The sequence below is a fragment of the Lutjanus erythropterus genome, chromosome 2 (assembly GCF_056507025.1).
Source record: "Lutjanus erythropterus isolate fLutEry1 chromosome 2, fLutEry1.hap2, whole genome shotgun sequence".
In the NCBI taxonomy this organism is placed as follows: Eukaryota; Metazoa; Chordata; class Actinopteri; order Lutjaniformes; family Lutjanidae; genus Lutjanus; species Lutjanus erythropterus.
The window spans coordinates 39,672,213-39,684,540 of NC_139318.1; the positions used below are offsets into that span (position 1 = coordinate 39,672,213).

The 12,328-nt window shown below is 41.2% G+C and overlaps 1 protein-coding gene across 1 annotated transcript in view; it reads right to left on the minus strand.

Moving 5' to 3' along the window:
* The window catches only part of chd5 (chromodomain helicase DNA binding protein 5), an 80,414-nt gene that overhangs the window by 27,710 nt on the left and 40,376 nt on the right, over window positions 1–12,328 (minus strand). The window contains exons 10-19 of the mRNA XM_084743444.1: window positions 9,374–9,592; window positions 8,738–8,944; window positions 6,905–7,116; window positions 5,834–5,965; window positions 5,511–5,619; window positions 5,197–5,388; window positions 2,689–2,889; window positions 1,162–1,299; window positions 792–913; window positions 382–555 (exon numbers count right to left, since the gene is read on the minus strand). Coding sequence (XP_084599570.1) covers window positions 382–555; window positions 792–913; window positions 1,162–1,299; window positions 2,689–2,889; window positions 5,197–5,388; window positions 5,511–5,619; window positions 5,834–5,965; window positions 6,905–7,116; window positions 8,738–8,944; window positions 9,374–9,592 — 1,706 coding nt within the window. The remainder of the gene's footprint in view (window positions 1–381; window positions 556–791; window positions 914–1,161; window positions 1,300–2,688; window positions 2,890–5,196; window positions 5,389–5,510; window positions 5,620–5,833; window positions 5,966–6,904; window positions 7,117–8,737; window positions 8,945–9,373; window positions 9,593–12,328) is intronic.

Below are 12,328 nucleotides of genomic sequence, written 5' to 3' on the forward strand. Positions count from 1 at the left end.
ACTTTAAGCACCACAAGCTGAGTATCAAGTAGTTCCATTATATTGGAGAGAAAGCAGACATCTCAGGGACTGATATCTCCAAAACTCACACTCACACCAAAACAATCTGTTAGTGATAAACAGCTCTATAGGTCAGGGGAAAAATAAGCAGTTTTTGACTTTGGAGTGAAGTGTCCCTTTAAGACTTTAAGCCTTAACAACATGCAAAGTTAAATTTAACTGTTTGACAAAATTCTTGCAGCAACTTGCTAGCAGCGACTTAAAATTTCAAGTTTTGCTCAATGGTGTAAGACCAGTTACATGCTTGTTTTAGCATTCATAACCTATTTTATCTCCTCTGTATCACCTCCAACTATTTCTCCTCTTTATCCTGGCGCTTACTTCTGCATGGGGCTGAGCTCCACTCTGACAATCAGCTCCGTCTTTGCAGGCATGTTCTTGAAGACGTCAGCTTTCAGCCGTCTGAGCATGTGAGGGCCGAGCAGGTCGTGGAGCTTCTTGATCTGGTCCTCCTTGGAGATGTCGGCGAACTCCTCCAGGAAGCCCTCCAGGTTACTGGAGGGAGGATTAAACAGTTAAATCAAGCTGCAGCAAACGCAACTCATTTTCTAATTTAGTTGTGTTTACCATCTGAAGTTCTATTCAATTGAAATCATTCATCCAAGCAACAAAGTGTTTGTCTATCGGTCTAAGGAGGGATATGTTTCATGCACCAGCTAGCAGATACTTGTAAGATGGAGAAGGATGGAAAGACGGGGGGATTGATAAAATATAAGAGAGGAAGGATTTACTTGAAACGCTCTGGGGTGAGGAAGTTAAGCAGGTGGAACAGCTCTTCCAGGTTGTTCTGAAGAGGAGTCCCAGTGAGCAGCAGCTTGTAGTAGATCTTATACCCGTTGAGAATTCTGAAAAACTGGACAGGACACATTGCATTATCCAATCCATCCAAAAAAGAAGGCAGTGACGCACGTGAAAAGCATCCTGAATGTGAAACTCCTTTTCATATAATAGATAGTGAAAGTCTTTTATTTCGAGGCTGAGTTTGTGCACAAACATTTCCTGCTCATATCTGTCTGTGTTCCTGTTCTTTTCCTGTTTTTGTGTCCCTGATAATATTCACGCTGACACTCACTATCGGCACCAGAAATGCTGCTGATTTACCTTTGATTGATTGTTCTTCAGTCTGTGGGCCTCGTCGACCACCAGGCAGGCCCATGTGATGGAGCCCAGAATGGCTTGATCTATGGTGATCAGCTCGTAGGACGTCAGCAGCACGTGGAACTTGATGGGAGTGTCTTTCTGCAAGGGGACGGAAAGAGGAACGTCAACAGAAACATATCTAATGTGGAACAACTCAGATGTGGGATTATATGGAGGAGGAAAAAATGTTTTCATACTACATCTACTACACTGTTAGTTATGATACTCCTTCAAAATAAAGCAAGAGATCTCTCCTGAGTCCTGTCCATTTGAATTTAATCTGTGCTCCAATCAGGCCAGCCATTAGGAATTATGGACAGAAGTTTCCAAAGTGGGCCCTCCATCCACACCCACTGCAACCCACCCATCTTTAGCTCTAAACACCAACCAGGTCAACTTCAAACAAGCTCTTGTCCATCAGCCTTGTAGTGACACAGATAGAATCTAACAACCATTTTTACATCCAGTGTTACAGATGCATCCAGGCCTGTTTTGGTTTGTAATGTGTGTGTGTGTCGATGTCGATATAAAGCACAAAAGTTCAAGTCAGTTATTTCCAAAAACACAGGGAAAAACTTTTAAATTAGACTGACAGTAATATTCCTCCTTTTACCTTCAAAAAAAAGAGAAAAAAATCCCTCCAAAGAAAAGTAAAATCAAACATTTATTTAAATTACTGCAAGGTAGTAAATCATGAGATCAATTCATGGATGAACAAATAAATTTACTCTTCATCTAACAAATTGTGGGCTGCATTAATCAAAGTATTGATCAAACTGTGTGCAGAACTGAACCAGCTTAATGTATAAAGCAGGGCTCATTAACTACATTTAAAGAACCAGATTTTTTTATAACCAAATATAGTGGAGGGGTCGGGGTCAAATAAGCCTATTATTGTTTAAAATCATTGCTTTCTTACAAAATTAATGGTGCTCTTATTAGCTTATATTATAGCAAACAAACTCTTGCATCATTATCATCATCATGTGCATATGACATCTGTAGTTAGTGGAGTTATTACAGGTCAGGGGCAGCAAAATAAACTATTGTGGTTTTTCAAAAAGAAGTCAAGCAGTTACTGGCCTTTTTCCATCATTTTTCTCACATTAGCAATTAGACGTATCTAGCTAGCTAACAATTTATGTAGTTTAGCCAGCCATTTAGCTAACATTTTGCTACAGAGCAAAACACTAGCTAACTAGCTAACAATCGGTGCAGATTAGCTGGCTAGTTATTTTAAATTTGTCTTTATTTTCATCAATACAAATGAGCCAAGGAAGAAAACAGGAAAGGACAAATTTGACTGAGGTTCCAAAAGAGGCAGGACTTTAGAAGAGTCAAAAAAGAAAAGTAACAGTACTGTATGTTTTTAAGCTGCATGAAGAAGTAAAAATGTCTTTAATTTTCAATAACTGTAAATTGTCAGGTAGGATGTCAGCCACCCAAACCTGCCCCTGTTCTCATGACATCTGAAAACACCTCACGTACCTTCATGCGAAATACCTTGCGCCCTGATTTGACCGCGCTGTCTTCAAAGGTGAACTCGTTCTCCCTGATGATGGCCCGGCTGTCTTTGTCTCCGGTGTACGTCACCACGTAGAAGTCCGGAGCCCACATCTCAAACTCCCTCTCCCAGTTGATGATGGTGGAGAGGGGGGCGCTCACCAAGAACGGCCCCTTAGAGTGACCCTGAGAGAGGAGGAGGAGGAAAGACTGAACAACTCTCACATCACAGGAGGAAAACACAGATTCCATCATTTACTTTTACCATCGTCCGATCTGCTCTTTTCCATTTGCACCATGAGAACTGGCATTAATAGTGAATACTGTCTACATCACACTCAGAAAATCAAAATGAGCGCAGTGCCGCCTCTCCTTTAAGTCCCAAGATGTTTCTCCATTCTGTGATCTTCACTGATCTGAAGTGTCTGTTTAAGAGGCTGGTCACAGGCCGACCACAGTGAGCTGAAGCCTCTCACTAAACAAACAAGCACTCAGAACACTAGACACATGGTCAAAGCACTTCCATCGCTGCCCAGTTTTAGTACAAATATTCATTTTTAAGTTTAATATGAAAACTTGGTTTACAGAGTCGCTCATGACTAACACCACTTGGAGGTTATAAAAACAGGGGAGCTAATAATTACTGTGTCACTAAGTGCCTTTAGCCTTTAGAGAGTCGAATACAATCATAATAACTTAAAGGGCCAGTTCACCCCTAAATCAAAAATGCATATTTTCCCTCTTATCTGTAGTGTGTATCCATCTAAAGTGTTACATCCTGATCTGCTGATCAGTGTCATGTTTTCCTCATTCATAGTTTTCAGTCTGTATTTCCTGTTTATTTAGATACTCACCTTTGTCACTAGTTTCATATAATTAACTTCCTGCCCCTGTGTGTTTCCCGTCTTTGTGACTACCTGCCCCGCCCTAATTGGCTTCACCTGTCCCTCATAGTCCTTGTGTCTGTTGCCAGTCCATTTCAGTTTCTTAAGATTATGTTCCAGCCTTAATTCCTTGTGCAATCTTAGTGTTTTTGACCCCATCATCTTTGAATACCTTTGTTTCTCTGGACTGATCACCCATGTACTGAACCTCTACAATTAAAAGACTTTTTGTCTGTCTGCCTTGTGTTTTGAGTCCTGCTTTTGAACCGTTTGTCTGTTGGCTCCAGTGTGATACTAGATTATTTTGATGTGAGCTGCAGAGTTTTGGCGATATCTGCCTTCTCTCGAATATAATGGAATTAGATGGCACTCAGCTTGTGGTGTTGAAAGCTCATTCATTTTTTTGTAACCACTGATTCCCGAAGAGTCGCGGGGGGCTGGAGTCTATCCAGGGTTCACCCTGGACAAGTCACCAGTTCATCACAGGGCTGACACATAGAGACAGACAACCACTCACACTCACACCTACAAGCAATTTAGAGTCACCAATTAACCTGGCATGCATGTCTTTGGACTGTGGGAGGAAGCCAGAGAACCCGGAGAGAACGTGCAAACTCCGCACAGAAAGGCCAGCTGGGGAATTCGAACTTCTTGCTGTGAGGCGGCAGTGCTAACCACTGCACCACCGTGCTGCCGGTGTTAAATATTCACCACCACTGTATCTTTCCAGAAATCAAGACCTATTTACTCCAGGCCTTGTTGTGAGCAGTTTTATGTAGGAACTACTTTCCCTCTATGGCAGAATTTACCAGAATTACTTTGTTTCTCCTAGAAAGAAAGTAGTTCTGGTATTGGAGTGCACACACCAAGGTCTGTGGATTATTTTATGTAACCAGGACACGATTTCTGAAAAGAGACATCAGTTTTGAACTTTTCAAATGTATTTTTTGGCGCTTTGAGGACAACAAGCCAAGTGCTCTTTAGTTCCATTACATAGGAGAGAAGGCAGACATCTCTACAGCTGATATCTCCAAAACTCTGCAACACACATCAAAAAAATTGAGATGGACAGACAGCACTATTGGTGAGAGGAAAAACATGCATTTTGATTTGGTGGTGATCTGTCCCTTCAACGCTTTTAGATCTTTCAGTAACCAAAGTAGTCAAAACAATGGATGACTAACACACACACACGTCAGCACTAAACTCTTTTTACTGCAGCTGTCTATACGTCCTGCTTGTCTGCTATACTTGTCTGAAAATGTCCTTCTACATGTTTGTATACGTCACTATTGCTTTTTATGTGTATGCATATTTTCTACATGTCCTGCTTGTTTGCATATGTCACTACTCCTTTTACTGGGTTTAACAACTGTGTGTACTTTTCCAACTTTAAATATGTTTTATTTTTGCTTTGATGTACTTTAGCAAGCTTTTCACACCGTGGCAAGGGACTACAGACAGAAAATAACCTTTAGGCAAATGCTGGCGCTTCTTACCTTTTGTATTTATTAATTTGCACTGTCCCCTCTCTAAATAAACTAAACGAAACATAACGTGCTGCTGTGTGATACGGACATGATAAAAGAGGGCGTTGTTGCAGCCTCACCTCCTTATAGAGTGAGTAGAGAAACACTATCGTCTGCACCGTCTTTCCGAGGCCCATCTCATCAGCCAGGATGGTGTCTGTGCCCTGAGCCCAGGAGAACCTCAGCCAGTTCAGACCCTCCAGCTGGTACGGGTGCAGGGTTCCTCCGGTGGCGTTAATGTACCACGGCTGGTGCTCGAACTTGATGGTCGGCTGGCGATGAGACAACACAGTGTCATCATAATAATTAGGATTGTTTTGGAGAGATTTACTGCAGAGAGAAGCTGGTAATTAAGAGATGATTGAGGCAACTCACTGGACTTAACCAAACTTACGTCTATGATGGGGGCATCAGGAGGGACCTCCCTCTTTGGATGGTCGTCCTTGAGTTTCTTTCCTTTCCTCACCACCAGGGGGCGCTGGTCCTCGCCCAGTATTTGTTCCCTGGCAGATAATTGCAGCAACGTGATGAGCCAACAGCTCAAACAGGGGCAGCACAGATAGAGGGCAGGGCAGAGGGGAAACAGCAGCATATGCCCTGTTTATTTCAGACTGCCGGGGACTCGTCCCACTCATCCTCAGCATCATCATCCATTCCATGTTAACAACAGCTCTGCTTCAAAATATCAACATATGACAGTAAACGCTGTGAACCGACCTGTGGTCCCAGTAAGAAGATTTATGGTTGTCATATTCTGGGACGTCAAAGTCATCCACCTCCCAGGTGCACTGGTCGTACGGCATGTCCCTCCACTTGATCAGGTAATGAACATCACCGTCCTTATCGAAACTGAGAACAAACACAGACAAAACACAAAGATCAGGGCTGATCGAGGGACAGTAAGAGCAATTACACAATTAATTTATTGACACTCGTTAAAGGGATGTGACAAATACTACACACAAAATCACATGACATCATTTATTGTCACTCCTGAAATTGTAGCTGCAAAATATAATTTGTGAAATCATGTTCCACCAAAAAAATGTATTAATACCAACAGTCTAATTACATTTTTTGGTGAATACTTATTATTTAAGGATTTATATATATGAAATATAATATACGCAATTTCTAAAATGTTTTGGTTTGATTTAATGATTTTGATTTCTAAACTTGCTCTGTGAAAACAGAAAACAGCCTCGTCCCAGAGAAGAATTCACAACTTCAAACAATTTAAAAATGTGCCTTCAAAATCTAAAACTAACAATACCTGATAAAATAGGTGTAAAACTCAGCTATTATCATTTTTGTCAACACTTCAGGCTGGTAAATTGTCCCAAACAGGCCAGAAATGATGAGGAAATAAGGAAATACAGGTAGAAGGCAGAGTCTCTGCAGATAGACACTTCTGGTGTTACATATTATACCTTTAATTGCAGTACTTGAGTAAATGTACACCACTGCATACAGTAAAAGTTATCATACTATATACTGACTGTGTCTGGGGTAAATCTCTGTGAATATGAGTGATAAGGGAAATAATTTACTGCCGTTGTCCCTCACTGCTCATTTTGTGTGATTTTAAACCCTCCATATTCTGGAATACGCAGAGCTGTGACGACTAATCTCCTTATATAAAGTGATATTACAGAGCAAGTAAAGGCAACATGACAGCGAGCATAAACCAAACCGAGCAGCAGCTTACCATCAAGTCTGTAAAACCACTTTAAATGGAGGCAGTGTCTGATACAAGGTGTAAGACTGTGTGTAACTGTGAGCAGCCACCTGTGGTTGAGTATCCGGTGGATCACCATCCACTCTGGTTTGATGCCGTAGCGGTAGAAGCGCTCCTCCATCACGGCGTACTGGGGGTCCTTGCTCTTCCTCTTCTCGCTGTTGAGCTCCTCCTCTCCGGAGCCGTAGTCGTACGGCGGAGGCTCGTCCATGTCGTTCTTACGCTGGTAGTTACGATACATGACGGTGTGATACAGCTCCAACTGCACAAACGACGAGAAAAAACAAAACAATCGATTCAGCGTCACCTCAGGGAAAGGACTTTCCTTACAAGTCAACAAAATTTAATCTATCCACGGTGTTGAGACTGATTTGATTAACTACTTCAAACTCCAGGATGGATTCAATGAAGGGAAGACGGATACAACATAAATTAAGAGATCTATTTGTTTCTAAACAAGGAGTAAATTAAATGTCAGCCAGGTTTGAGAGCTCTGAATTCCTTTATAACTGTGGTTTGTGTGGTTCACACATGAAATAATGTGCACTTAAGTTAGGATGTTTGTATATGTCCTATGTTCCATTGATTACAGTACAAAGACAAGTTCAACTAAAGATTCTTGAAGGTAAAATTCTTTCTCGTTCTTGCTTGATAAACAACTTCAGGTGCTGAACAGTCCGGGGTCTCCACTGAGACAGGTCTGGACTGCAGGCAGGTCAGTCTAGAACCTGAACCTTTTAAGGAGCCACGCTGCTGCAACACGTCCAAAATTTGTCTTGGCGTTGTCTTGCTGAAATAAACAGGGACGTCTCTGAAAAAGGTGCCGTCTGAGTTGCAGCACATGTTGCTCCAAAACCTGTATGTACCTTCCAGCATTAATGGGGCCTTCGCAGATGTGACAGTTACCCATGATGCCATGGGCACTAACACACCTCCATACCATCACAGATGCTTTTGAAGTTGGTGCTGGTAACAATCTGGATGGTCCTTTTCCTCTTTAGGCCAGAGGACACGACATCCATGATTTGTCAAAACAATCTGAAATGTGGACTTCAACCAGCGGCCGCTGCGGAGGACTAACAGCCTAACTACCAACTGAGCAACCCCACCACTGTAGAGTCTTAAATTGCATTTGTGGATGCAGGGACAAAGTTTTCTAGTGTGTCCCTGAGCCCATGTAGTATCTTTTATACAATTATGCAGAGTTTTCAATGCAGTCTTTGATGCAGTGCCGCATGAGGGGTCAAAGGTCACAGGCATTCAGTGTTGGCTTTCAGCGTGCAGAGATTTCTCTGGATTTTTGTCATATTATGGACTGTAGATGGTGAAATCCCCAGATTCCTGCACTTCTGTGTTGAGAAAGTGTTGGACTATTTGCAGACACAGTTTTCAAAGTGGTGAACTTCACCTCATCCATGCTTTGAACGGCTGAACCTTTCAAAGATGCCCCTTTAATATTTAGTCATGATGCTCTCACCTGTTATTTAACCTGTTCACCTGTCGAATGTTCCAAACAGGTTCCCAGTCGTTTGTTCTCCCCTTTGCATTTTTTTGGCGTCCAATTCAAACTGAGTGCATATTTAGAAAAAATAATATCATTCTGAACATGCCTTTTTACCGTATCCAATTTAATACAAGTCAAAAATGATTTGCAATTCATTGCATTCTGTTTTTATTCACATTTTACAGAACGTCCCAGCTTTTTTGGAACTGCTGTTATACATCATCACTTTAGATTAAACTGCAAAAGACGCTCCAGTAAAAACTCTCTTGGCTCGTTGCGCGTGTTCCAGTTTTTAGCAAAGAGGACACGTGTTGCGGTTCCCGTGGCCAAAGAGAGCAGAAATGTTAATTTGATGTTGGAGCCGCTCCTCGTGTCTCACCTGCAGCTCGCTGACCCAGGAGCAGTGCCAGTACGAGAGGCCGGCCCACTTCACGAAGAACTCCCTCTCCGGGTGGCCCTTGAGCGGAGGCTTGGTCAGCGGATCGTTTGGCTTGCCGTCAGGACCTGCAGGCAGCTCAGCTGGCAGCGGCGGCTCTCCCCACGTCCAGTGCAGAATCTTTTGGACCTTACCTTTGAGGGGAGGGCACTGAGAAATGAAAGACAGGTGCTGTGATACATGCAGTCATCTATACCAAGTGTCAAAACATCAATGCGGAAAATATCATGGTGAGTTTCTCAGCAGGTGGAGAACATTATTGGGGTCACCACATGGGTCAAGAAGGCTCGGCAGTAAATTAAGCCTCCATCTCCCTAAACAACCTCATAATATTGCGATTATTTTGACAGATATTGTGATTGTGATATGATTAGATAGTGCAAATGATCATTTTTGCATCACAATTTTCATTTCTACTGAAAAAGAAAAATTAGAATCACGATGATGTCATATTAGTTGAGGTCTGCACCAAACAAAACATCTTTTCTTACATCTGGAGAACAAGATTTAGAGGTCGGGGCGTCTCTGCAGCACTACAGTGGCGTGTAAAATAGTATAGCGTGTGAAATGTGAGCTCACCATGCAGCGAGGACACAGCCACTCCCCGTTGGGTATCTCGGGGAGAGGCGGGTTGAGGCAGTGGATGTGGTAGGAAGATGGGCAGGTGTCGCAACACAGCAGCTCTCCTCCATCTTTACACACTCTGCAAAACTCCATGTGGTCATCCTCCTCCTCGCCTGCTGGCTCTTCCTCCTCCTCCTCGTCATCTTTGGCCTCCCACTGGATGCCTTCCTTCTCCTGAGGGACACAAACCGCACGGATTCGACGAGGGTTGTAGCAAATGGAAGCATCCTGCTAATTTAAATTCACCAACGTTGGTGTTTGTAAAACGAAGGTGATATTTTTCTTTGATTACTGAATTTGATTTGATTATTTTTATACTGTTTTTCTTTTTCATGGAGACAAACACATTAACATATTGGGAGAGTGAAACCAAACAGCTGCATGATCACAGCTTTGTTGTGTTAGTTAGTTATCAATTTTGCAGAACGCATTTGTGAAAAGCATGAATGATTAAGAGCAAGATTAAAAGTACGCAGAGCACAATGTACAACTAAAAACTAATGTCAGTCTAGTGAATCCACACTAAATTGTGTGAATGTGAGTGTAAGTGGTTGTCTGTTTCTATGTTTAAGCCCTGCGATGAACTGGCAACTTGCTCTGTATTCCTTAACAAATCATTACATTGTTTGCAAGACAGCAAAAAATGAATAAATCATCCCATTCTCACCATTTTGCACTTGCTAAGAAAAAAGTAAACATGTTTCCCAGCTGGCTAAAATTAACAGAATGTAAGATTGTTTACTGGCTAGCTAAAATGTTTTTTAGTCTACTTAGCCGACTTACAAAAGCTCTAGTTTATCTTTCTTTAACAAAAACTTGTTGGCCAAATTAATGAAAAATTATGGACAAATAATAGAAGACTGAAAGTTGACATCAGCACAGTACCGAAAAAAAGCCTGGCAGCAACTAGATGATCTGTTTTAACGGATCAACTCGGGTGAAAGAAAGAAGAGACACATGATGAAACTCAACTGGGTTGAGTCTAGCCCTTAACTTTCTTCAAGGGACTTTATTATTTTGCTAAATCTGTCTCAAAAGGCAGCAATTTTAAAATATTAACAAGTTAATAGTGGACCACATTTTAAGTTGGAGTTTAAAGTTTTGGTGCAACAGAATAAAATTTAATCTAGGTTTAGGATAAATACTAAACTGAGGTTTAAAGAGAGGTTTAAATTTAATTGTTCCTGATTTTAAGCTAGTTTAAAAGTTTGGTGTAATTTTAAGATAAACAATGATTAAATCAGGTTTAAAAATGAATCCTTGTTAGTGGAGCTCAGCCCTAGTCCCTTTAAAAACTGCTCGAATGAAATAATCTGAGAAAAGTAAAATCACTGTTTGGCTGAATTATTAACGACCAGTTCATATATGTATGCAGCCCGTTACATGTGGTAACAGGATCCACGTTTTAAAAGGCTCACAGGCGAAGAAGGACTGGAGCCACTACTGAAGATAACAGTTCAAACTGAGGTTGTATTCACTTTAAATGTCACTCACATGCGCTGTTTAAACAGAATATTCAGAGTTTTACCATCAAACATGAGCAGATCTGAGGAACCTGACACACAGCGTATAGGAGAAGATGTTTCTGCACCACGGCGGTCTAAAGCCAGGCTCGTCAGAGTCACTGGATGTATGAAGTACGATGTGTATGTGAAGTATCTCAAATATTTACGTTATAAATTTTCATACGAGCCCAGTCGATGCAAAACACACACAGATTCCCCCCAACTTCATTTAAAATAAATCCTGTTTTCATTCAAAGGTTTTGCAAATTTTAACCACATTTCTAATTAATCTGCAAAAGAAAATGTGAATGAATGCTTCTTACTGTCCACTACAGATTATGCAGTTATTGAATGCTGCTTCATTGAGATAAGCCTGGGCGCCTGGTTAGTGGGGTTAGTGACAGGGGGACATATGGCAGGAAATTTTATTCTGTTTTCATGACAAAACATTAAAAAAAAGTATGTATTAGCAGTGTGAACTAAAACTAAAGCTCTCTGCGCTCTCCAGGGAAAACATTACAAACTTTCTTGAAGAAGTATGAAATATTAGCAGTTCATTACGTGTCTGTAAAAACACATAATTCTAGAAAACCAAGACAAAAGGCGTCAAATTGAAGGGCTTCTTGTCAATTTGGCATCGATATAATTCATGAACGTAACTGTGTTTCGGTGCAAATGTGACATTCTGGATTTTGTCGCCTCAACTGACAACCAGCTTCCTAATTTAGAGGGAGAAGAACACGGGAATGAGATTTTTGATCCAAAATAGCTCGAGTGTTTAAAAACAGCAAAGTTGGTAACGGTTCAATTTCAAGGTCCCATAATTTCATGGTAAATAGGTGATAATTAGTAAGTAATGTATTTGACCCACAAATTACCTCCAAATTACCCCCAGATTTCATGGTAAGTATGTGATAATTAACATTAAAAAACGACACTTGAGAGTTATCATATACTTATCATGAAATTTGGGGGTAATCTCTACGAATATGTTGTTTGTAATTACCTCCTACTGCATGAAAATGGTACTTGCTAATTATCACATAATCGACCATGAAATTTGGAGGTAATCTGTGGATAATTTCTAAGAAATTTCAAATATATTTCTTGGTAATTACCTTCTATTTACGTGGAATTATGGGACCTGGAAATTGAGACGTTACTGTACAGTTGTATGATGCAAAAGCACGGGTTTGCTCCCCAAAGTCTATGAGTGCGGGTGCAGTTGCTCCACTTGCTCCATTTCTCAGGTGCCTGTGGAGATCAGCAGTAGGTGGTGCCAATTCTCCAGCTGGGAAACTGTTACATCATTTCAGAATAAGAGCGCGCAACAAGATGATGTACTGAAAACAAGGCAGTTGAACATCAAACTGTGAAAACACAAAGTGGAAAACAGGGTGGAAAT